The following is a 26,994-nucleotide window of genomic DNA, read 5'->3' as shown; positions in this document are numbered from 1 at the left end:
CACAACAACAACCACCAAACGCACATAGCACACACATCCACATGCACACACTCACTTTAAACAAACACACTGTAGCACCCACTCCACACACTTTATAGCACACACCCACTTTAAACAAACACACTGTAGCACCCACTCCCCACACTTTATATTTATTGATGAAGGATTGCACTACAACTCGTACACCTTACTGTAAATTGTACCTAAATTGTACCTCATCCCATTTCTGCTTTGCACCTCCCTCGAATATCATGCAGTATCTGTCTCTAATCCTTTCAATCTCACCATTGTTACACTCTATCGCCCTCCAGGTCCCCTCGATCACTTCACAGATGAGCTGGACATGCTTCTAAGCTCCTTACCGGAAGATGGTACCCCGCTCCTTCTATTGGGCGACTTCAACCTGCCTGACTCATCTCAGTCGGTCCCAGTGGTCTCCCTCCTACAACAATTTGACCTGACTCCCACTGCCATGCCTCCCACCCACAAAGCAGGCAACTCCTTGGATCTCATATTTTCCCGTAACTCCAGCATCATTAACACCACGGTAACTCCCCTACATGTATCTGACCATTCCTTCATATCCTTCTCACTAACTCTCATGCTTAACCGAAAAGTCTTCACCCCAACTCAAACCGTCTCACTCAGACGCAACCTGCCCTCCCTATCCCCCTCCACCCTCTCCTCTGACATAATATCCGCTCTACCTTTGAGTGACACCTTCTCTGCTCTCCCCACAGAGATGGCAACCTCCACCCTCCTCTCAGCCCTTGCAACCTCCTTCGACAAGCTCTGTCCCCTCGTTGAGAAACCTGCCCGCCGTTCCCCACCCAGTCCATGGCTGACGGATGCAGTGAGAGAACAAAGACAGGTCCTGAGAGCGGCTGAGAGGAAGTATAGAAAGTCACGCCTCACTGCTGACATCGACACATATCACAACCTCTTGTTAACATTCTCCAAAACCATTACTAATGCCAAAGCTTCTTTCTTTCACCATAGGATCGAGGCCTCTGCCAAGAATCTTCGCAAACTGCATGCTACCATGTCCTCCCTCCTCACTCCCCCCCCACCTCCTCCTCCCTCATCTTTTTCTGCCGAAGACTTTGCGATCTTCTTTGAGGAAAAAGTGGAGAACATCCGCAGCTCCTTCTCCCAACCCCCACCCATTCCAAACGCTGAATCGAGAACCTCATCCTTCACTCTGTCATCTTTCTCTCCCATTACAGAAGCCGAGACCCTGACACTGGTAACGTCGAACCGTCCGACTACATGCCAGCTGGACCAGCTACCCTCCCCACTCCTCCAGACCATAGCACCGGACATCCTCCCATTCCTAACTGCAACCATCAACTCCTCACTCAACTCGGGGGTGGTCCCCACCTCCCTAAAACAAGCCAGAGTCACGCCCCTCATAAAAAAACCAACCCTGAACCCCACCGTCATAGCCAACTATCGCCCTGTCTCTCTTCTCTCCTTCCTTTCTAAAACACTTGAACGTGCTGTATCCAACCAACTTACTGCTTATCTCTTACAGAATGACCTCCTAGACCCCAATCAGTCTGGCTTCCGGACTGGCCACTCCACAGAAACGGCCCTCATTACGGTCACAGAGGCACTTCACTTAGCAAAAGCGAAAGGCCTCTCCTCTGTCCTGATTCTCCTAGATCTATCTGCAGCCTTCGACACAGTCAACCATCAGATCCTCCTCGCGGCCCTCGCAGGAATGGGAGTGGCTGGATCTGCGCTGACATGGCTGACATCATACCTCAATGACCGCTCCTACCAAGTGTCATGGAGAGGGACTCTGTCGGCCACCCGCCCCCTCCGGACGGGTGTCCCCCAGGGCTCGGTCCTAGGACCCCTTCTCTTCTCCCTCTACACTAAATCACTGGGTAACATTATCACATCTCATGGCTTCTCATATCATTGTTATGCCGATGATACTCAACTCTTCCTCTCCTTCCCTCCCTCAGATATCCACGTCTCTGAGCGGATCTCGGCCTGTCTGTCCGACATCTCCGCCTGGATGACGACCAACCACCTCAAACTGAACCTAAGCAAAACAGAATTGCTCCACCTGCCGGCCAAATCCTCCCCCCTGACCGACCTCTCCATCACAGTCGAGAATGCAGCTGTGACCGCGTCGCCGACCGCCAAGAACCTTGGTGTTGTCCTCGACGACCAGTTGAACTTCTCTGCTCACATCGCAGCGACAACCAGAACCTGCAGATTCCTCCTGAGCAACGTCAGAAGGATACGCCCCTTCCTGACAAAAGAAGCCACCCAACTCCTCGTCCAATCAACAGTCATCTCCCGCCTCGACTACTGCAACGCACTGCTAGCTGGCCTCCCGGCCACTGCCACCAAGCCTCTTCAACTCATTCAAAATGCAGCGGCCCGCCTGATCTCAAACCTACCGAAGTCAGCCCATGTCACCCCACTTCTTAGGGACCTGCACTGGCTCCCCATTGCTGCACGTATCCGCTTCAAGGCCCTCGACCTAGCATACCGTGCGGCAAAGGGAACCGCTCCCGCCTACCTCCGGTCAATGGTCTCTAACTACACACCCTCAAGACCCCTACGCTCTGCGTCTTCTGGCCGCCTCAGATCTACTCCTATCCAAGCTCCCGGAGGGTCATCAAAGAGAAGCCGCCTATTCTCAGTCCTTGCCCCACAATGGTGGAATGAACTACCCATCCCAGTTAGGACAGCCGAATCCCGTCCAATCTTTCGCCGTCGACTAAAGACTCACTTCTTCAACCATTATCTGAAATGATAAAAAAAAAAAAAAAAAAAAAAAAAAAATCTAACCCCGACTAACCTTAATGTCATGCACTTGTCCTAATAAACTAACCTACACTGTAACACGCAACACTTTGATGAACATTGTTACTCAGCTGATAGAGTTATACCCTTCTTGCTGTCTTGTCGCACAGAACTTGTAAGTCGCTTTGGATAAAAGCGTCAGCTAAATGACTAAATGTAAATGTAAATGTAAATATAGTACTGTACATTAGTACACTGCATAGTATTGTATATTATATGGTAACTCAGAACATTGTACATATGTCTATACCGAACACTGTGACCTCATTTTCTTCTTCTAAATTACATGCTATACTATGTTATTTGATACTATCTTGTCTAGCACAGTCTCTGGAGCGTAACAGTAAGAAGCATTTTGTATGAAAGTATTCTGTACTTCTGTATGACAACTATTAAAGAAACTTGATTAAAGAAACAATGTGGAACGCCCTACCCAAAGCTGTAAAGGAATGTGAATCACTACCCACTTTCAAAAACACTCTCAAAGAACACCTACGGGAGACTGCAATTCGAAACGGGCCCCTACAAATGTCCTAACCCAGTTGTACAGTAAAGACCAAGTATGGCTTTGTCAGTATTCCAATGTACAGTGTCTCCCCCCCCCCCCCCCCCCCCCAATGTACAGCCCCACCCACCCAACCCCACCTACTCCAATGTACAGTTTCTACGTCAAATGTATATAACTGTTTTTCTGGACACTTTTTGTATCACAAACAGTACTGTATTTGCAAATCTGGTATGTCATAAATGTATAGATGTAGCAGTACTGTCTATCTGTATGTCGTGTGTGTCATATGATGAATTGAAAATGGGGGACCCTGATGTAAACAAGACGAAAGTCTTTCTCTGGTCTGCATCCCCTTAACAATTGTATGTATTGAGCTGTACTGTACCCATTCTGCAATCTGTTAATAAACTTTTCAATCAATCAATCAATCAATCAATGCCGCAGTATTTGTCCGCGTCCCTCTTGTTTGATGTGGTCGATGCGCCACCTTGTGTTCAAAGCAAACATTGCAGATATATAAAACAATTGTTTTCATCTATTACATTTAATGGGGGATTTTTTAACTGTGCATTGAATTTGAAGCCACCACTGCCACCCCTCCCAGGGTGTTGTACAATTTTGGTAACACTGTACAATAAGATTAATTAATGGTGAACACCTAACTATGGCATGCATACATATCTTCATGTTAATGAAGTACTTAACTTATATAAATGCTGTAATTGTCATGTTCCTGATAAAAATTCATACTTATGGAACTTCCTTTCATTGCATAATGATGTACTAACATATTAGCAAAGCGTTCCCAGAACTATTCATACAAAATGTTTTTATATATATTAATTACCAAAATAATGTTTAATTCATCCACCAGTTGAATAATTTGACGTTAGTTAGTGCTTGTAATGCTTAACTGCGTTTACTTTACCTGTAGTATAGCGGCAGCTCTTCATGCCTTACCAATGGCTCACTCTAATCCATCAGGACGACTATTCATTCAAAGGGGTTTCCACTTAAATGTACTTTCAGGTTGAATGTTTGTAGTTTTATTCAAGCATGGCGGCCTTTAACCAATGGTAACTGCCTTCACAAGAAAATGCCCAATTTCTAAGTGGTAGAGTAGGTAAAATTGGAAAATCATTTTACTGTTGTGAATTATTAACAAGATTCAATAATAAGAAACCAAAGGTTTTTGTTGATACATTTCTCATAAAAGCAACCATGGGCTCTTGCACAAAATGGTTGCCATGTTACAGGCAGCCATGCTGCAAGAGAACTACGGTACATAAACATTCCCTGCAAGGTCTCTTCTAAGCTATTCCTTATTAAATTATCCAAGTGGATTTATTCAACTATACCTTATTAAATTATCCAAGTGGATTTTAAGTGCTTCACACCCATGAAATAAGATTTTTCTCACCATAATGTGGCTACAAAAGATAACATCTGGTCACTCGAGTAACACTCCTTGCTTTATCTTCCGCCATCATCTCTCCCATGGTCCCCTCATCACTCTTGACGAGTTTTTAAAATACAAGGCAGCAGGGTGGACAGGGAGGCTTGGATAACAAATGTAGAATACGGAATCAACAGAATAAAACAAAACAAAGAGCCATAGAAATATCTTTATTTTTCCATTAACGTCTATGCTGTTCACAAAACTGATTTGACAACTCCATCCCCAAAGACATCTAGGGGTCAGGATCTCTCATCCAGTCCAATCTCTCTTGCTGCGCTGCGAAGCTCTACGTGAATCTAATTCATTATTATTACCCACAACTGCTAGTGTGCGGCCTTACGCAGAGCTTAATTAACATGCACAAAACAAAACACAAGAGACGGTCTCTCCTCTAGGGGCGTGCCGATTCCCTCAGTTCACAATACGATACACGACATTGGGTTCACAATCTCGATAAGATTCAATATTATAACAATATTTTATATAATGGCAAAAAAGAGAAAAAAAGGACAATTTATTTATTTTACACTTATTTTGGTGGGATTTATTGTGATGTTTCTTCTGGACTTGTTTAAAGAAGACTTGTCCGGCCGATGGGGTCATTGACTTGTGATTTCGGGCTCTACATAGGGCTGGGCGATATGGCCAAAAATTATATTGCGATAACGATAAAAAAAAAAATCGATATAAACTTTTTTTTTTATAAACAACAGATGTATGTTTATTTTGCAGCTATTCTTTGTCGTTTGCCGCCATCTTTAGTGTTACATCCCCTCACACTGCTCAGGCTGCATCTGGTTTGAAAGCGAACGTAAACGGGCTTCTCTGCTGGCTGTGGCTCCAGGGGAGTTGAACAATTCTGGCTCTGCTAGTTTCTTTTCTATCTTTTGGCGCTTTTTTGGTGGACAAACCACCGCACATGTGCACCTTGACTCATGACTGGAGACTAGCTCTGCTAGCACACATAGCCTACTGTGTACAGACGGTTTCAAACTGTATTTTAAATTAGAAGCAAACAAAATAAGAGAAAAATAAATCTCAATTTGGTCAGTATTGTCATTTGGACAAGCAAAGCCATTACTTTAAGTTGCAGGCAAGAAAGACAAGTCTGTCCACTGTCTCTGGTTTTAAAACTGCCCTGTTGCAGGTCAAAAAATAAAATAAAAAAGTTATCCCCCCCCCCATATCGATTATTAAAATATATCGCAATAATTATCGTTATCGTTATATCGCCCAGCTCTACAAATACATTTGATTTGATTGGATTGATGATGAGCATATCACTGTAAGCCCCGCGACTAGTGGGCGTTTGTGCCGCGTGGCAAAATGAGTTGTGGGAATATCTTTACTTGGCCTCATTGTCGGAAGAGACAACGATATTCATCGGTTCACTGCACATGACGCTGTTTCCTGTTTACTCTCAGCCGCAGCACCTAGGTGTTGTGGCTGTTTCCTGTTTACTCTCAGCCGCAGCACCTAGGTGTCGAGACTCTCTGCACTGTGGTTTTGTTGCGTTCCGTGCCGGTCAGCGCCCTCTCCATGTTCCTGCAACTCTCTGTCCCGATATCGGTTTTTCGTCTCTGCGACATATAACACGATATTTGGTCACACCCCTAGTTTCCTCATTCCACTTTAATGACTTCTTCCACTTTAATGACTTCTTCCGCGTCCACTTCCTTGCTGATGCTGGGGTCCTCTACGCAAGCTGTGAGCGTATTGGTCATGGTCTTCTTCTTCTTCTTCTTCCTCTTCTTCTTCTTCTTGGCTACAGCGTTGTCCGTCTGTCCTGCGGTAGGAGCGGGAGCAGGCTGGTCCCCTCCCTCCACACCGGTACTGGGCTTGTTTAGAGAATCTGCGAGCATAATGGTCAGCGTCTTCTTTTTCTTCTTCCTCCTCTTCTTCTTCTTCTTGGCTACCGCGATGTCCGTTGCTCCTCCTATGGCGGGGGGTTGGTCCCCCGTCCTCGCCGCGTTCTCTCCCTCCACGCCCTCTTCCTTGCTGATGCCCTCTAGGGAAGCGGCAAGCGTATTGGTCGTCGTCTTCTTCTTCCTGTTCCTCTTCTTCTTCTTCTTCTTGGCTCCCGTGTTGTTCGTCTCTCCTCCTACAGGGGCGGGTTGGTCCCCCGTCCTCTCTGCGCCCTCTTCCTCGCTGATGCTGGGCTCCTCTCCGTCATTGGTCATCTTTATCCTCTTTTTCTGGGGTCCCATGGTGTCCGTCTCTCCTCCCACGGGAGCAGGATGATCCCCGTTCTCTAGGGAAGCTGCGGGCCCATTGGTCGTCTTCTTCTTCCTCTTCTTCCTCTTCTTCTTTTTCTTGGCTCCAGCTATGTCAGTCTGTCCTCCGGCGGGAGTGGGAGCTCCGGCGGGAGCGGGAGCAGGCTGGACCTCTCTCAATTCTGTGTCCTCTCCCTCCATGCCCTCGCAGGTATTGGGGTCCTTTGGGGAAGCTGCAAGCTTCAGCTCTGTGCTGGGCCTACTGCAAGAGATGATGGGAAAAAGGGGCTGCATTTATATAGTGCTTTTATCCAAAGTGCTTCACAGCTTATGTCTCACATTCACTCACACACAATCAACAGCGGTTGATTCAATTCAACTGATCATCTTACAAGAACTGGAGGGGTGCCTCCATGTCCCGACTCTGGGCCGTGTGTCTCTCCAGCAGAGCCACAAAGAAGCCGTGGGTGAGGGTTCTGGTGGTGCTGGCACGCAGACACTGGGTCAGGGGCTCCAGGCCACGCTCCGGCCACTGGGGTAGCAGAGGAACCAGTCTGAGGAAAGAAGAGAAGAGACAGTTAGGGCAACGTTTGGTTTATTTTAAAGTTAAAAAAAAAAAAAAAAAAACACAAATATATAGTCGTGGATGATTCTGCATCGATGCAGTTGACAGAACATAGATTATTATAGCCTACTAATGTTGATGTGTTAAAAAAATTAACGCAATTAGCCATTTTTTTCCCGCAGTAAAAACGCTTGCACGGTCAAGTATTGACTTTAGGCACATAGCGAAGTTACGCATATTGCTGCAGTGAAAAATAGTTAGTAAAAGTTAGACGTACGTAGTACCTACTTACTGGTCACAGGAGGCTTCAATAACGTTTGGATGGTAATCCATTTTGTGAATCCATTTGTTTAAACAACATATTTGTTGGCAGACGGCACCTGCTATCTTAACTTTAGCAAGCTAAGCATGCATAGCGCGACCTGTGTATCGTTATTTCGTTAAGTAACTTGTGCTGGTAAAGACTGTTCATCAGTGCATACAACTTGGGTTTAATACAAACGTCCATTCAGAAACTTTGTATTATGAAATAAGACATTCTGCGATATCTGTGACTATTACTATGCCTTGGTGTGTTCAGCTGACTATTGACACGCCCACTACGCAAAGCTAGTGCTCCAGTCATGCATCCACTCAACTCATAAAATAGAGCATCAGGCTATTCTAAAAGTATTGATACTAATAAAATGTTGTATTGAACAGAACTTTAACAGATGAGTATTGAGATACTTTTCTAGTACCGGTGTATCATGCTGCAACTAGTAAAGACATTTATTTTGACATTCTGATTTAAGAACTTTCTAAATAAAAGTACATTTATCCGACTGCTTGTATTAATTGATGAAAAAGTAGTCATGTGCAGTAATATAGATTATAAAATTGAGGATGTAATATATTATTGAGCTGCATTGTCAGGAATGGCCAGAAGTGCACGTTACCGGCCTCAAACCTAGGTGGGTCTGAGGCGGCCGCATGTGATACACAGGCAAGGATGCACTCACTGTGGAACTGTGAAATGAGGAGGAATAGATCAATAGACACGTTACTTTTATTGTCTTGCTCAGCTGGCAGCGGTTTATTCTGACTGCATATATACAAAATATCCCTTTAATTATTCCAATACTTTGTCATTCTTATTGTACAAAAATATAATAAACCAAAGCATACAAAAATACAATCTTCAGAAAACGAAATAAAGGTGCAAAACAATAAACATTTGGCATAAATGCAATCTGTACTGTATCCTTACTTACAAAGTGCAAACAATAAACCATTTATCATAAACTCCAGCTGTATCCTTACTTACAAATACAAACGTAATGATACATAATAATGTAGTCAGAACATTGAATCACATTCAAAAAAACAATACATATCCTAAATCTAATACTTTAAATTCATAACCTTAGCTCAAATGCACGTTGACGCTAACAGTAACACGCTGTGCACGCACGCACACACACAGGCACCACGTGTGCTATCGATGTAACACTATGAGAACAGCTAGCTAGCAGTTAGCCATTATTCAAATCGATCAAATAATACTCGTCCAAACTTACAAACATATTCGTGTACACACTCAAAACGTTACACAACAGGTCACCTGACGGTTCACATTAGTTTAAACATCGTATGGAATGTTTTTAGATAATAATTTATATACCTGTGAAATGAGGAGGAATAGGCACGTTACTCAGCTGGCAGCGGGTTCTTCTGACTGTGCAGACTGTGCGTGCTGCTTGGGAGCCAAGACTATACCGAATTCCTCTATCACTCAGAGGAGCGCAGGAGCGCCATCTACTGACTTGGAAGACTAATAAGATGTAGCATCTCATTGAAAAGTAAATTACTGTAGTAGTTGAGAATAATCTTAAAAAATAGGGGGTGTATGTTTTTGTGTACAACTTTACATGGAGGCATTTTCAAACCCTCTACACACACACGCTATGTAAACCTTTACCCTGAGACAGGGAACTTGACTGTGCAGACTGTGCGTGCTGCTAGGGAGCCAAGACTATACCGAATTCCTCTATCACTCAGAGGAGCGCAGGAGCGCCATCTACTGACTTGGAAGTCTAATAAGATGTAGCATCCGATTGAAAAGTAAATTACTGTAGTAGTTGAGAATAATCTTAAAAAATAGGGGGTGTATGTTTTTGTGTACAACTTTACATGGAGGCATTTTCAAACCCTCTACACACACGCTATGTAAACCTTTACCCTGAGACAGGGAACGTTAGTGCTAGCTATCTTATATCTGATGATTTATAAGTTTGCTATAGCAATGCAATCACGGGTTCCTTTATGGACGTTGTCATTTGTAAATTGTGTGTTCCTCTGCAGGAGATCAGAGTAAGACACACACACACAGCCCCTCTCACTCACACAGACACAGCAAACAAAAGGCCTAGAAGTCTGTCTGATCTGACTCATCCTCCTCTCCTCTCCCCTACAGCTGTTGGAGATGGTGGAGCGGAGCCTAGTGAGTGGATCCACGTCACCCTCCTGGACCAGGATAACAGCCCCATCAGAACCGTGGTGCTGGGGCAGAGGCTGCTACTTATTATTTGCACATTATCTTTACATTTAAACTTGCACTTTAATTTGTATTATTTAATTTGTTTATTATGATTGATTATTGTAATCGTTATTAAATACATTTGATTAAGCAAGTAGCTTAAGATCCTAATTCAAATGTGAATTCACCTCTTGGTATAGTAGTCTGCGATGTTGCCCGCGGAGCGGGAGACCCGGGTTCGAGACTCACTCGGGGCAATCCCTCAACAGGGGTCGAACTTTAACACAACGCAGAGATGGCAAGATGAGACCGGCTACAACTGCATTATGATTAAAGACTTCTTCAAAAGTCCAGTTATTATTATATATCGATTACATCAGCCCGGCTGCTCATAGGCACGACGCAAAGCTGATGGACCAGCACAGCCCTGCTGATATGGAGCCCCAGTGGTGCCTAAAGTCTAAGGACGCCCCCTGGGTTACCCCCACACTGAGTGAACCAAATAATAATGCAGATTTCGATTAGACCTCCGTAACGAGGACATCGACTTTGTTCTCTGTGAAGTTTCTCTTTGCCATTATTCCACATTTCACGTACAGACATGTTTCCTCGTGAAAAACGCACGTTTGATAAATCAGTTTTTTTTCTGTGATTCAGAGACATTCTAAATTCTGTGCGTTGGGAGCAAAAATAGAACACTTTCTACACATTGTTGATAAATGAGGTCCCAGGTCTCTGCGGTGGTAGGCGAGTGTTTAAGACCTCTATGCGCTACCTTGCCGCACCTCTTCTTCTATCCTAAAGTTCAATTTAGCAGGTACAATAGCATCTGGTGAATTTATGAATGAAAAGGTTAAAGTTTCCTGCCCTGTAAACATCTACCGTCCACACATCCACCTCAACGCCTACCGGAAGCCAGGGTTCTGTAGCAGGCATGCAGCCACCACCTCCTCATTCTCCTGGGTGTGGATGGAGCAGGTGGAGTAGACCAGCCGCTGGAGGCGGGGGAAACGCAGGGCGTGGTTGAGGCAGCGCAGCTGGAAGGAGGCCAACGCCGCCAGGCGACCCTGGGCCTTCTGCTTGTCCTCGTCCCTCAGACACACCATACCTAGAGCACGAATACACACAATATCTTATCCGCATGTACTCAGGGGACCATAAATATGAGACGTGAATTCCAACCCAATCCCAAACTGAAATGCACTTATAGTCAGACAAGAAGATGGATACCAATATCCTCTCCGTAGAAAGCTATCCGGCTGCAAGCTAGCTTAGCACAAACGAATGGAAGAGTGGATAATGACCACTAGCCTAGCTCAACCCTTTCACTACCACACTACAAAGGGTTTTAACACTTTCACTACCACACTACAGAAGGTTAACCATTTCACTACCAGTGTGGTAGTGAAAGAAGGGTTAAAACTCCAGGAGAGATGTTTTTGGCCGACGGCTAGTGGTCCGTATCCGCTTCCATTCATTTGTGCTAGGCTATCTTTCAGCCGGATAGCTTTCTACTGAACGCCGGTCACCTGACATTATTACCTGATCCGCTACACGATGGGTCCAGCAGTAGGTACTCCACGTCTTTATACAGCGGGTCGCCAGGGTCCACCTTTAAGAAGTCCCGGTTGGCCAGCTGGTGACATGTGACCCCGGCACGGAGCAGGAGGGTGGACATGGTGGACAGACGCTTGGTATCCAGGTCGAAGGCAAACAGCTTACCCTTGTTCTTCATGATGGCTGCGAGGTGACTGGTCTTGTTGCCGGGGGCAGCGCAGGCATCGATCACGTGGCTACCGACCGGGGGGTTAAGGAGGTAGGCGGGCAGACAGCTTGCCTTGTCCTGCAGGATGATGTGTCCCGCTGTGTACAGGAAATGGTCGTGGAAGTCGGTCTTGGGACACAGGACCAGCACGTCGGAGAGATGCAGGTCCCTCACAAAGTGTTTCCCCGTCAGGTTCAAGTCGTCCAGCCTCCAGGCCTGTCCCAGATAGGAGAAACCGTCCCTCTTTAGATAGTCCACGGCATCGTCCACTGTGGTCTTGAGAGTGTTCACTCGCACGTACCGCGGGAGCTGGTCACCTTCCGGTTGCCGGACATTCTCTGGGAGCAGGTCCCGGTTCTTGCTGACGTTGCGTTTGATCTTCATGCGGGCCAGCGCCGCGTCGAGTCTGGAGCGGTGCTTCAGCATCACAACCTTCAAGGGTCCACCGCACTTCAGCCCCTGGCCGATCAACAGGTCGTACACCAACACCTTAGCCAGGGTCATTTGAATCTTGACCATTTTGAGGAGTCTGGTGGACTCTATGATCTCCTGGAGGACGGGCGAGAACTTGCTTGTCTCGCACACCAGGGCGAAGAGCTGCTTGATGTTCTCAAATTTGCTGTCGTAAACCAACGTTTTGATGGCACCCCGTTTCCTCTCCACCTTCTCCAAAATCTGGGCAGCTTTCGCGTAAAGTGCCATTATTATCAATGCCGGTTGCCTAGACAACAATGGTAAGAAGGTGGCACTGTCTTGCTACGTTAGCTAGGACGCTAACTTCCCTCTGAAACGTCTGAATGAATGAATGAAAACTTTATTTAACAGATTGCAGAATGGGTACAATACAGTACGGCTCAACACATACAATTGTTAAGGGGATGCAGACCAGAGAAAGACGTTTGTCTTGTTTACATCAGGGTCCCCCATTTTCAATTCATAGTGACATTTATAATATACACAACATACATGACATTTATGGCATAGGGACATACATGACATACAGGTATTTAGTACAGTTACATTTGTGACATATATGATATGCAAATATACAGTACTGTTGGTTGTCTCTGGTTAAATGTTTTAACTATCTGGGGAATGTCAAGTAACGTAAGTTAACTTAATTAAAGTTACGTTTAATCGTTGCGTTTCAAACATACCTCGACTTTCCACCACCGCCGGGTAACGAACACAGATGTATTTTCTCCTCATAGGACTACCATAATAAACGAGTCGATTCTCCTATAATGATACACACCACGGAGGTATATTATGAAGAACATGCATAGAACAGCACATTATGCACATGGGTAGCAGAGGAAACCAATAGGAGGAAACCCCATGAGTCCGGAAACGGCAAGGCTGTTTTGGTCTGACGTAGGGATATTTTCCAGCCAATGGCTGACTCTGCTTCTTCTTCTTCCTCTTGTGGCCTTTTATGTTTCCGCAGGTTGGACGCCCGTTTGCGTGTGTCGTATTGCTGCCTCTTACCGTTGGACTTGAGTACTGCACAGTTGTTTAGCTCCAGCTAATTATTAGAACTCTTTGATCAGATCTAACACCGCAATGCGCATGCTGTGACTACTGATTGATTGATTGTATTAACAGATTGCAGAATGGGTACAATACAGGTTGAATTGAAAATGGGGGACCCTGATGTAAACAAGACGAAAGTCTTTCTCTGGTCTGCATCCCCTTAACAATTGTATGTATTGAGCTGTACTGTACCCATTCTGCAATCTGTTAATAAAGTTTTCATTCATTCATTCATTCACAGTACAGCTCAATACACACAATTGTTAAGGGGATGCAGACCAGAGAAAGACTTTCGTCTTCATGCCAGTTAGGGTACCTTATGTATACTGCACCTGTCTGTGTATACTGTATACTTTACTTACTCATAGTATATATTCAGATGCTAAGTGATATTTACCATATTTATTGTAATGTATAATATAACTGATAGGCCATACACACTCATCTGCACCTTTGATTACACTGCCTACTTGCTCATATTCAGTTAATTATATTGTTTAGTTTATTTTTCTACTGTACTATTAGTTTATTGCCTAGTTATGTCTTCTATTACCATGCCGATACACCTGTACCCCCTCCCCCCATGATGCCTTTCCCCAAGGGGATCAGGTAGCTAGAGTAGTCGTCTGGTTATCTGGAGGTTCTCGGTTTGATTCCCGGTCCTCCCGGACAGCATGTCGAAGTGTCCTTGAGCAAGACACTTAACCCCTAAATTCTCCCGATGAGCAGGTTGGCACCTTGCATGGTTGCCTCTGCCGTCGGTGTGTGAATGTGAGGAACAAATTGTAAAGCGCTTTGGATAAAAGCGCTATATAAATGCAGCCATTTATTTATTTTAAGGAATATCTTGTCTTATCTTGACATAAAGCATTTCTAATAGGGGGTACACAAACCAAAAACATTTGAGAACCACTGCTATACAGAGCTAGGCTAGGTAGTCCTCTTAGATTTCCTATGTAGACAAAAAATAACTTGTGTCTAAAGTGTTTGTATTTAATCCAACATGAATTCCTTTCCTTTAAGCCAACAAGGCCATGGTAACGGCTTCTCAGAAAGCAAACTCAGATAGAAAGTTGTTTTATTATATATATATAAATGACAAATTTGAAGCTCATTATTATAAAGTGCAAATACAAGACAGAAGAATACAAATACAAAAAAAAAAAGTATTTTTCATACTGCTGATTTTATGTAGGATAAGGGAGAACACCTGGCACCTGACATTTCACAACTTCTTAAACAAAACCTGGAACTACTCTTCAGTGGAATCCACGGGGCAGGAAGAGAGGAAGACAGAGAACCACCCGGAGAAGAATCACAGCACAGGAGACGAAGGGCTGTCATGGCAACAACTGGACCGGAGGGCACAACACCAAGAGAGGGAGGGGTTTCATCGATGGCCTATGTTCCTTGGGGAATTTAAAGGCCAAGCTAAGTATGTTCGGGTTCCTCCTGCACCCTGCAAGCAGGAAATAGAGATCAAAACAGGGCATGGTTGTCATGGTGATATATAAAAAAAATTATTTAAAAAAAGTAACACAGGAGCAATCTAAAAAAGGGAGTTTTTCCCCAATAGATCACTGCACTTCCACGTTACATCGAGCTCATGGGAGAGATAGCGGGGGGAGAAAATGAATGAATGTGGATGAGAGCCTTGACATTAAGTGGTTGTAGCTACGGCTGTGGGGGTGCTGGAGACATGATCCCAATAGACTTGTATACGCCTGAGTCTCCTAAACACGGAGAGACCAATCCCAAGTCGATCTGCACTTTCTCTGCCGAACTATAGTCACCTTTCCGCACCTACTCCCTGAACTCCGGTGACTCAATGCATGTGTGTGTGTTCCTATGTGTCGCCCATCTCGCATGTGTGTTAATCTGCATGATGAATAAATTCTTCTATTCATTATGAATGAAGTGGTTCGTAACGAAACAGTTACAGAGCCTCACAACCACCTAGTTAGCTGATATTCATTATGCATGAACTAAACAGTTACACAGCTGCACAGCCACCTAGATAGCTGGGTAACTACGAAAGGGCTCTAGTACACATCAACCGCATCACCCCAAACAGGGCTAGGGTAAAAACAAAAACAAAAAAAACCTGTTGTAGTAGGGCTGTGCAAACAGTGCAATATATATATATATATATATTAATAAACATTTCTATTGATATTTTTCTCTAGTTTCTATCACCATTGTTGGAAAAACTGTTTTACAGCAGTATTTTAGTCAGACCCTGCTTTACTTCTCTACATGTGGGCTTGCATAACTAACACTTCCAAATAAAAAGAAGTAAAGAGAAAGTGTATTTAATTTCTATTAGTTCAGAGGATTATCAGAAAGAAGTCATGAGCCATGTGGTTATTTTGTAAAGATTTTTTTTTTTTTATTATCGAATTTACAAAAAGAATGACTATATCGTGATATCTTTATCGAGATATGAAATGACTTGTGCCCTGATAAAAGATGTTTCTTCTGCACAGGCCTAATCCATAACCACTTATGGGACATTGTCTACATGGTGGTGTTGCAGTTTGGATTAGATGAATGTGCTGATATTTTGAGTAGGCCTATTCCTACTGAGCATGCAGGCAGTATATTGTTTGTTTACCATGCTTAGATCAGCAACTCTAGGTTAGCCTCGATCTCTGTCATCCTGTTGGCCAGGGTCAACACCAGCGACTTCATCTCGTCAAGCTGTTGTTCAACAGTGCATTTGTTAACCAGGCTGAGAGACTTCTCCTTCGAGCCCACAAACACCTGCTTGTCCGCAGAGCCCAGCACGTAACTCTCAATATCCGCGACGTCAAGACAGAACTTGTACCTCTTGTAGTCCAGGCTCTTGGGTGTGGACATGTACACCATGCCTAGCAACGACGTACAGCCTTGACAGGAGAGGCGGACGACCCCGCAGACGGATTTCTTCTTGCCGTGCTCGTGTAAAACGGGTTCCTTTCCAATCAAGACACTGGCGGTTACGCGATTCAAAATTATTTGGTTCTCCTCTTCCTCGATTCGGTCCCAGGACAGGGAGTCGCCGACAGGCAAGTTGCACTTCCCACACAAGAAGACGACGGGCTGGTCATTCGCGTCGTCGTTTTCCGCCAGCGTTACATCTTCTTTGGCAGTAGTCGTTGAGTAGTCGTCCTCAGTGGTGACATCAAAAGTCATATTTTCAAGGTTCTGTGGGTATTTTGCTCTTCTTGCCATTGTGGTTGTTATGGGTCTAACGTTAGGCAGCCACGTCTAGTCGACAGTCCTGGGTCCCGCTAGCTAGGCTTACTGTAAGAAATTAATTAGATTAGATTCAAATGTTGTCATTATGCAGCACGAGTACAGTACAATGACAATAATAAGTTGGCATCCAACCAGAGTACAACAGCAATATACAATATACAAGGTGATTAAACTGGGTACAGTTGGTAGTTAGTCATAATGGCAGCGTAACTAGTAAGAGTAGGATATGTACAGATATATATCTAGAGATATGTAAAAGGTTTATGTGCAGGTAAGTACCGACAGGTGTGGATATTATGCGTTGAGAATAAATATATATGGTATAGGATTACGTATATAGAGCCTCTATATACATAATGCTGTATAGCATATCTATTAGAGGGGTTATATGCAGGTATATTCAGACAAATATGGATATATATATGGGGTAAATATAAAAATGTAAATATGCGGTATACAGCACTGTTGTACATGGCTATCATAAAGAGTATATTGGTAGACTATAGTATGAGGTAGGTTAGGTAGTTATGATTACAGTGTGGGGCAGTTGTTGTAGACAGTGAAAGCAGTGGGCAGGTATAAATTGAGTAGCTAGGTATACATTGAGTATAGCTACTCAACTGCGTTCACGGTCTACAACTACACACTGTAATGCAACAATGTAGGAAAACGAGTTCAGAGTCGTATGTAGGCATTAATGGAGTCAAATTCGACATACGTCGGGTTAGATAACGTAGCGTTATATCTTTCAAGTTCTGCATGTAGGCTACGACTTTAGAAAACACTTACCGTCTTGTTTTCTAAGCAAATAACTACGAGAGTTCAGCTTGACAACAACGAATAAACATAACTCAACCAAAGCAATTAATTCGCGGGCTGTTTTGAGATGTCCGTCTCTGGCGGCTGTATTCAAAGAGCTTCATGCAGGGTCACAAACGAATCACTAAGGTATATACCGCCACCTGTTGAGTTGGAGTGTGCACTGTTATGATTTAAAGTCCCATTCTGTGATTTCTTTACCCGAATCGTTTTATCTGTAGATGGAAAATAAGCTTTTCGGAACGTTAACTCATTATTTACTAGTTGTCTAGTCCCTATATCAAGAGCACCACTAACTGAATAAATCTACTAGATAATAATAATAAAAAAAAAATGTAACCTTTATTTAAAAGTACCATTGAGATACAAGATCTCTTTTGCAAGGGAGACCACTGGCCAAGATGACAGCAATAACATTTGAATATATCAGACAGCAATAAAATGTGCGGTACATCACACAAGAATATAATAAAAGTGCATACATACAATATATCACATGTAAACACAAAACAGAATAGTCTACATAATAGTAAAAGTGTATGACAGTATAATACAGGATAATACAGTAATTTTGGGACCCGACTACAGAAAGCAGTGACATTCTTCTCGTAGGAAGTTATGTAATACAGATTTAAATTCGCAGAGAGAGACCAGACCAGGGTATCTAAGTGGATATGGTCCTGTAGCCCATTCCATGCCCAAGGTGCGAAGCTTGAAAAAGCTGTTCTTCCTAGTTCAGTGTGTATTCTCGTTTTTTTTTTTTTTTTTTTTTAAATTAGCCATCTTGTGGACCTGGTATGGTAGCTGCTAGAGGCAATGCTAATTAGATTGGAAAGATACTCTTGCTTGGTCAAGCAAAAAGGTGAAATGGTTAGGTTATGGAACCGCCTGGTCCAGCTGCCAAATGACAGGGTGACAAAAAAGATATTTAACTGGGACAGAGCACACAGTCATCCCTGGTCAAGAGAGATGTCCATGATTCTTTCTTCTGCGGACTTAAGTATGATTTTTATGAACAATCTGCAGTGTAAGGTTCACATAATTCAAACAAAATTATCAACAATCCATCAGGATAAGTGGAAGGTGGAGATATGGAAAAAACCTAAACTTAGAAAATATGTTGTAATTAAAAATGAGTATTTTACTGAACCTTATGTAATGTAAAACTTAAAGAGAAGACGGAGGTCTCTGTGTGCCCAGCTGAGGTCTGGCACCCTGCCATTGGCTGTGGAAGTGGGTAGATTCCAAGGTAAACCTGAGGAGGAGCGGTTGTGTGTTCTATGTGATCTGGGAGTGGTGGAGGACACCGCTTTGAGGAGGGCTTTATTTGAGAAAATTCAAATTGTAAATCCAGATTTGTTTTGGCAATCTGAGAGTTGTATGTTGAGTTGTTTTTTTGTGGAGGATTTTTGGAGAAAGCATGGCACTTGAGACAAAACACACTATATCCTATATAATTGTATTTGAATTCCTCGTTTTTGTTTACATACATTGCGTACAGCTTGTGTTATATTACGTTTTATTGTAATTTTCTTTTTCTTGTGGCCATCTTGGTCTATATGTCATTTGTCAAATAATTGGTCAAGTATATTATTATATACTTATTGTTATGTGTCTTGTAAGCCCATATGGGCTGGGCATACAAGACACGAAAATAAAAAACATCAAATCAAATAAAAATGTAGGATGAAAAATGTTCTATGGTTGCTCCCTTTAGCGTAGCAATATGCATATGATTCACTGGCTTTGAGCGAGCCCTTGTGAACATCATGGATTTAGTTTTCTTTGCATTTAGTTTAAGATCAAAAAGGGAAGTTTGGGTGGTTGGGCCCCCATACAACTGTTTTGGGTGGTTGGGCTATCCATTGGGCCTTTAAACGGAGTGAGTGAGTGAGTGATGAGTAAGTGAGTGAGTGATGATGTCGACTATATCTGCCCCAATGAATTCATGTCTTTTATTAGTTTTATAAGTCTATTTTATTTGCTTACCAAACCTGGTCTACTCTACAAGGCTTGCTTTTCTGACGAATAGATAATTCCAGGGAAATTGTGAAAGTGTGGTTGCACCCAATGTACCGCTGACTGTGTGCTGAATGCGACAGTGTTGGACCCATGTCTGTACAGCAATGTGTGTGTGTGTGTGTACGTGCACGTGCACGTGTGTGTATGTGTGAGTGGACCAGTGTCTGTGCCCTGTGAGTAAACTGTCTGTGACCTGCTGGGTCGTTAATGGTAGTTCAATCTCAGAGTGCAGAGAGAGGGGGCCAGTGCACATGTGGAACTTCTGCTGATTTTGGGAGAACAGAACATGCTAGACCAAAAAGAAAATATATATATATACCGGTATATATATTATAAGTGAGCGAGTAGAGAACATTGTGAGTGTTTTGAACCCAAAAAGTCAGAGATAGAGTGAAAATTGAGGGCATGGAGAGCAGGGGCGGGGCTAGGGGGTGGCTACTTGGGCTCAAGCCCCGAATGTTTTCTGAAAAGCCCCGAATCTATTAAAAAAAAAAAAAAAAAAAAAAAAAAAAAAAGATAATGATAATGATAATGATATATATTTTTTTTTTTGACAATTCATCATTGTTACATGAAAATATGTTTGCACCAGATTTAGCAGAAGCTAATTTCCATCTGTGGTCTATCCAGCTGCTAGCTGTATTTGAGTGAGTTAAGTCTTGGTGTTATGGTAGACTCAGACCTAAGCTTTAAATCACAATCAACAAGTTGACAAAAACTTAATTTTTCCACCTTAGAAACATAGTACGGCCATTTATAAATCAAAAGGACGCTGAAAACCAGATCCATGCCTTTATCTCAAGCCAACTCGACTACTGTAATGCACTCCTTACCGGCCTCCCGAAAAAATACGATGATAACTATTTTATTGCAATGCACTATTGCATTATTTTATTCTATTTTACTAACTATTTTATTGCACTGCACTATTTTACTTTGTATCAGTGATAATCAAACCGTAAACAAAGACGCATATTAACACTTTCAAGGTGGTGGTATAAGTTAAAAATTGTGGTGTCGAAGTAAAATAAATCCGTGCCCGCTATCGCGGGCACCTATCTGGGCTAAGCCCCGGATCTCCTACAATCCTAAATCCGCCCCTGATGGAGAGAAGCAGCTTCCACACTCTAGGATCTCAACATTCCACAATTCATTCACGCTAGTGCAGTGACAGTTCATAACCAGGCCGCTTGGAGCGAGTGCCCTGAATGGGCCCGCTTGCTTGGCCCCAAGGAAACTATAAAAGGAAGGGTCATCACGTCAGAATACCAGCATTCTATGCTCAGCTTGGTGCCAGTTCTATTGAAGCCTAGTAGGGGAGATGCACAGAGAAGGATACGAGATATCTGAGGAAATATCAACCAATATATCAAACGTTAGCTAGTTAACAGTGTAACCAATTGCAGATGATTCTGACATCTGAGGTAATAACTAGGGATGCTCGATATTGGCTTTTTTACCGATACCGATATAGTCCAACTCTTAATTTCCGATATCGATATCAACCTATATCAACCGATACCGATATATGCAGGGTTTCCGCCCCCAAAAAACGGAATAATTTCAGGTAATTAACATTACATATCTCTTGTTGTGGAATTAACACAACATTATGCATACTTTTGACAATAAATAAAATCAGAATTTGTTCTTACTTGCTTGCCTGGGTAAATTGCATCCAGCTCACTGATAGACTATCAAAACCAATTGATTAGCTTGTCAATCAGAATGGAGTGATTGACAGTGTCGAAGGCCTTTTGTAGGTCCAGCATGACCATGCCGCAGTATTTGCCCGTGTCCACCTCTTGTTTGATGTGGTCATTCAAATAGAGAAGGCATGTGTCAGTGGAGTGGGATGTTCTGAAGATTAGATTTAGATTATATATTGTAACTACTTATTGTAGGGCAAATATAACTGAGAGGGCATACATACCCTCATCTCGCACCTTGTTGCCCATATGCACATGTCCAGAGTTAATTATATTGATTTGTTATATTGTTTACACTGTTTTTTTTTACTACCTGTACCTCCCCTCCCCCATGCTGCTATGATGCCTGAATTTCCCCCAAGGGGATCAATGAAGGAATATATTATCTTAACTTACCATGCTTAGATCAGCTACTCTAAGTTAGCCTCGATCTCTGTCATCCTGTTGGCCAGGGTCAACACCAGCGACTTCATCTCGTCAAGCTGTTGTTCAACAGTGCATTTGTTAACCAGGCTGAGAGACTTCTCCTTCGGGCCCACGAACACCTGCTTGTCCGCAGAGCCCAGCACGTAACTCTCAATATCCGCGACGTCGAGACAGAACTTGTACCTCTTGTAGTCCAGGCTCTTGGGTGTGGACATGTACACCATGCCTAGCAACGACTTACAGCCTCGACAGGAGAGGCGGACGACCCCGCAGACGGATTTCATCTTGCCGTGCTCGTGTAAAACGGGTTCCTTTCCAATCAAGACACTGGCGGTTACGCGATTCAAAATTATTTGGTTCTCCTCTTCCTCGATTCGGTTCCAGGACAGGGAGTCGCCGACGGGCAAGTTGCACTTCCCACACAAGAAGACGACGGGCTGGTCATTCTCGTCATTGTTTTCCGCCAGCGTTACATCTTCTTTGGCAGTAGTCGTTGAGTAGTCGTCCTCAGTGGTGACAACAAAGGTCATATTTTCAAGGTTCTGTGGGTATTTTGCTCTTCTTGCCATTGTTGCTGTTGTTGTTGTTGTTGTTGTTGTTGTTGTTGTTATGGGTCCAATGTTAGGCAGCCACGTCTAGTCGACAGTACTGGGTCCCGCTAGCTAGGCTTACTGTAAGAAATGTATTCGATTAGATTAAAATGTTGTCATTATGCAGCACGAGTACAGTACAATGACAATAAGTTGGCATCCAACCAGAGTACAACAGCAATATACAATGTACAATATACAAGGTGATTAAACTGGGTACAGTTGGTAGTAGTCATACTGGCAGCGTAACTAGTAAGAGTAGGATATGTACAGATATAGATCTAGTATCTACAGATATGTAAACGGTTTATGTGCAGGTAAGTACCTACCGACAGGTGTGGATATATATATTATGCGTTGAGAATAAATATATATATGGTATATACAGCATTACGTATAGAGGGATTATATGCAGGTATATTCAGACAAATATGGATATATATATATATATATATATATATATATGCAGAAAATATAAAATGTTTAAAATATAAATGTAAATATGCAGTATATACAGCACTGTTGTACATGCTATCATACAGAGTATATGGGTAGACTATAGTATGAGGTAGGTAGTTAATATGAGATTATTATGATTACTGTGATTACAGTGTGGGCCGGGGCGCGTGTATGCCTTCGACGACGGAACTGCATTTCCGCGTTCGAGTTTTGCGCTCTGATTGGCCAGGTCATGCGACATGTGCGCCAATCGTGGGACAGCAAGTTCTGCGCCTATTTCCGGGTCTAACAGCCTGCAAACTACCTGGCGTTCTATCGCCATGCTCTAAGACAAACTCTATGGAGTTATAGCTCCACCAGTAACCCATATTATTAACCTCTCCCTGGACCTAGGCAAGGTACCCACCGACTTCAAGAATGCCAAAGTCATCCCTATATATAAAAAAGGGAGCAAATCTGACCCCAGCAATTATAGACCAGTCTCAATTTTAAGTGTGTTATCCAAAGTCCTAGAGAAGATAGTCCATGAACAAGTCCAGGAATATGCAAGCAGCCATGACCTCCTGTACGACCTCCAATCCGGCTTTAGGAAGTCTTACTCTACTGAAACATGTCTTCTTTATCTTACAGACAGTATCAGGAGGGAGATAGATTCAGGTAAGCTGTGTGGGCTAGTTCTTCTAGACCTACAGAAGGCTTTCGACACAGTGAACCATGACATACTGCTCTCCAAGCTTAAGGCCTTGGGTATGTCTGAGACAGTGGTCAGATGGTTCTCTTCCTACCTTGCTGATAGGGTGCAGCGGGTTGAGGTCAGTGGCACTATGTCAGAGGCCAAGCCCATTGTATGTGGGGTCCCACAAGGAAGCGTGCTAGGACCTCTCCTTTTTTTACTGTACATAAATGACATGTCAGCAGCATGCTCATGTAACTTGTTTTTATTTGCAGACGACTCAGCCCTGCTAGTCTCACACAAGGATCAGAACACACTAGAACAGATGCTAGGTGAAGAAATTGCAGGGGTCAGCAGGTGGCTTTCGGACAACAGGCTTTCTCTTCACCTAGGTAAAACAGAGGCAGTACTATTAGCCTCCAAGCCCAAGCTCAGGAAAGCACGGGAGTTTAATATCCAGCTAGGAGCTGTAACCCTAAAACAGCAAAAAAAAGCGAAGTATCTAGGCTGTATGATAGACGGGAGCCTAGATGGGGAGGCTATGGCCTCCCAAGTACTGGGCAAAGTCAACGCCCGCACCAGGTACCTAGCTAGGAAAGCCAACCTCCTTGGCAGAGATAGCCTCAGGCTATTAGCAAATAGCCTAGTACTCTGCCACTTTGACTATGGTAGCGTATCGTGGTTCGAGGGCCTGTCAGTGAACATAAAAAAGAAGCTTCAGGTTTCCCAAAATAAGCTAGTAAGGGTGGTAATGGGTCTTGGCCCTCGCACCCACATAGGGAGGAGTCACTTCCAGGAGCTAAACTGGCTTCCTATAGAGGCCAGAGTTACCCAGCTCAGACTGAACATAGTGCACAATATTATAAACCAAAGGTCCCCTAGATACCTCCAAAACTACTTCACCCCGGTCAACGAATCCCACAACCACAGAACTAGAGCAAGCATAGCAAACCTGAAGCCTGCTTCTTTCCGATCGAAACTGGGCCAATGCTCCCTTACCTTCTCTGGAGCCCAGGATTGGAACAAGCTGCCTCTCCCCATCAAGCAGAGCTTGAGCCTCCACAGCTTCAAGAGAAGCGTCAGGAAGTGGCTCATGGACAGAATAGAAGAATAGCCCCCTATAGTTTGAATGGGTTTCCAATCAGTTTTTAGTTATTGTGGGGTATACAATTTTAGCGATAGGTTAGTCTTATAATGTTTTAAATGTATGAGTGTTGTGTTATTGTCGTGTATTTTGTTGTGGCCTAACAGCCCTGGGACCATGACGGAAATAAGGGTTTTACTCTCTCATGTTATCCTTTGGATCCTTGTTGTGTGTTTTTAATCCATCAATAAAATAAAATCAAAATCAAATCAAACCATAACCAACTTCGAAAGAGTGCGTAAGCTTAACCGTCGGAATCAGGGCAGGCATTCTATCGCCATGCTCTAAGACAAACTCTAACCTTAACCTACTTCGAAAGAGCGCCTAAGCTTAACCATTGTAGAAACTTGCGGTCCCACGATTGGGCGTACATGTCAGATGACCAGAAATGACCTGGCCAATCAGAGACGCGGAAATGCAGTTATGTTGTAGAAGGCATTCAGGCGGCCGGCGTAGTTGTAGACAGTGAAAGCAGTGGGCAGGTATAAATTGAGTAGCAACAGAGTTCAGAGTTACCCATATGTATGACCCCCCCCCTCCCAATGTGTTCCCTCCCCCTGGCTGTATTTACAGTACTGTATATTTGCATATATTGTATGTCAAAAATGTAACAGTACTGTATATCTGTAATATGTCATAAATGTCATGATTAGATTCGATGATTAGATTAGATTATTATATCTGTATGTCATGTATGTCATAAAGCTGTATGTCACAATTCACAAATGTCATGAATAGAAAATTGGGGACCCTGATGTAAACAAGACGATAGTCTTTCTCTGGTCTGCATCCCCTTAGAGCTGTACTGTACTGTACCCATTCTGCAATCTGTTAATTACAGTTTCAATCAAGAGCCAGGGTGTAAGCAATGGAGTCAAATTCGACATACGTGCGGGTTAAATAACGTAGCGTTATATCTTTCAAGTTCTGCATGTAGGCTACGACTTTAGAAAACACTTACCGTCTTGTTTTCTAAGCAAATAACTACGAGAGTTCAGCTTGACGACAACGAATAAACATAACTCAACCAAAGCAATTCATTCGCGGGCTGTTTTGAGATGTCTGTCTCTGGCGGCTGTATTCAAAGAGCTTCTCTTGAGCTTTATGCAGGGTCACAAACGAATCACTAAGGTATATACCGCCACCTATTGAGTTGGAGTGTGCACTGTTATGATTTAAAGTCCCATTCTGTGATTTCTTTACCCGAATCGTTTTATCAATAAGCTTTTCGGAACGTTAACTCATTATTTACTACTAGTTGTCTAGTCCCTATACCTATATCAAATAACTATGGAGGCTAGGTGGTGCAGTGGGCAAGGCGCTCACCACCAAATTCTCAACAATACTAAACGACATGGCCCCCCTAAGAACCACCAGGGTAAAAAATCGCGCTGAGCCGTGGATGCACTCCGAAATACTGGCCGCTATGAAAACCAGAGACAAAAAATGCTCTGAGTTTCGTAAAAATCAGTCAAAGCTTACTAAAAGCACGAGCAGTGAACTCCAAGCCCACGTGACTGAACTCAAACTAGAAAGAAACAGACTAAGAAACGACGTAAACTCCATGATCAAAACTGCAAAAAAGAATTTCATCAATGTCAAAACTGAGGAAAACAAAAACAAACCACGTGAACTTTGGAAATTACTCAATAATCAACTAGGATGCAGTAAAAAACTTAAAACCAGATTCTCAAACATAAACATAAAAACGGACAACACGCTCATCACAGACAAGCTGGATGTAGCCAATTACTTAAACATTTTCTTCACAAACATAGCCACAACACTGGTAAACAAACTACCCTCCCACTCAGGGCTTTATGGGGTAGAACACATAGTAGCTTACTACAAAAACCTAGGGGTCCGCAAGGACGACTTCAAGCTGGAAATGGTAACAACAGATGAGGTACTCAATAAACTGAGCGCCCTCCAACCTAACAAGGCCACTGGCCATGACAACATCCCCTCCAAATTCCTCAGAGACTCAGCAGCCGCCATCACCCCAATCATCACACACATAATAAACCTCTCCATAAAACAGGGACACGTCCCCAAGGACTTCAAAATTGCGAGGGTGACCCCTCTGCACAAAAAGGGCAGCAAATTAGACCCAGGCAACTACCGCCCTGTTTCTATTCTCACCTCCATCTCGAAAGTCATGGAAAAAATAGTCTACGAACAGGTCGAAAAGTACCTAGCGGAAAAAAATCTAATCTACGAATTCCAATCTGGCTTCAGAACATCCCACTCCACTGACACATGCCTTCTCTATTTGAATGACCACATCAAACAAGAGGTGGACGCAGGCAAATACTGCGGCATGGTCATGCTGGACCTACAAAAGGCCTTTGACACGGTCAATCACTCCATTCTGATTGACAAGCTAAAAGCAATTGGTTTTGATAGTCTATCAGTGAGCTGGATGCAATCCTACCTTGAGGGGAGGGAACAGATGGTGGAGGTAAACGGTACCCTATCCCCCCCTCTCACAGTGAGCTGTGGTGTTCCACAAGGAAGCATACTAG

The 26,994-nt window shown here is 43.4% G+C and overlaps 2 protein-coding genes across 3 annotated transcripts; both read right to left on the bottom strand.

Moving 5' to 3' along the window:
• Positions 1-4,944: 4,944 nt before the first annotated feature.
• nsun5 (NOP2/Sun RNA methyltransferase 5) lies at positions 4,945-13,149 on the bottom strand. The gene is made up of 5 exons (XM_084333701.1): positions 13,012-13,149; positions 11,632-12,647; positions 10,999-11,197; positions 7,399-7,560; positions 4,945-7,268 (listed from the first exon to the last, which is right to left on the bottom strand). The coding sequence occupies exons 2-5, from the start codon at positions 12,554-12,556 to the stop codon at positions 6,416-6,418; spliced, it is 2,139 nt and encodes a 712-aa protein (XP_084189827.1). The 5' UTR covers positions 12,557-12,647; positions 13,012-13,149; the 3' UTR covers positions 4,945-6,415.
• A 1,425-nt stretch (positions 13,150-14,574) lies between these two features.
• On the bottom strand, positions 14,575-25,534 carry mis18a (MIS18 kinetochore protein A). 2 transcript variants are annotated; one of them, XM_084333136.1, is made up of 3 exons: positions 17,417-17,531; positions 16,002-16,672; positions 14,575-14,846 (listed from the first exon to the last, which is right to left on the bottom strand). In XM_084333136.1, exon 2 carries the CDS (start codon positions 16,598-16,600, stop codon positions 16,007-16,009), a length of 594 nt encoding a protein of 197 aa, XP_084189262.1. In that variant the 5' UTR covers positions 16,601-16,672; positions 17,417-17,531; the 3' UTR covers positions 14,575-14,846; positions 16,002-16,006. The 2 variants fall into 2 exon arrangements, with proteins under 2 accessions (XP_084189262.1, XP_084189263.1); XM_084333137.1 differs by lacking the exons at positions 14,575-14,846; positions 17,417-17,531 and adding exons at positions 21,574-22,274; positions 25,431-25,534 and having other exon boundaries at positions 16,426-16,672.
• Between the last annotated feature and the right edge of the window lie 1,460 nt (positions 25,535-26,994).

The sequence above is a fragment of the Notolepis coatsorum genome (genome assembly GCF_963971535.1).
Source record: "Notolepis coatsorum genome assembly, chromosome: 17".
NCBI lineage: Eukaryota > Metazoa > Chordata > Actinopteri > Aulopiformes > Paralepididae > Notolepis > Notolepis coatsorum.
Note: the sequence above shows the minus strand (reverse complement) of the source record. Positions and strands in the feature narration are given on the sequence as shown.

Bases quoted from the DNA above. Each gene is read 5' to 3' on its own strand.
- mis18a (XM_084333136.1), bottom strand. From the start codon at position 16,600: ATGGCAAGAAGAGCAAAATACCCACAGAACCTTGAAAATATGACTTTT.
- nsun5 (XM_084333701.1), bottom strand. From the start codon at position 12,556: ATGGCACTTTACGCGAAAGCTGCCCAGATTTTGGAGAAGGTGGAGAGG. The intron at 11,198-11,631 runs GTAATAATGTCA...TTCGTGCTCTAG, and splicing joins CCCATCGTGTAGCGGATCAG to GTATGGTGTGTCTGAGGGAC. The intron at 7,269-7,398 runs GTAAGATGATCA...CATCTCTTGCAG, and splicing joins GAGGCACCCCTCCAGTTCTT to TAGGCCCAGCACAGAGCTGA.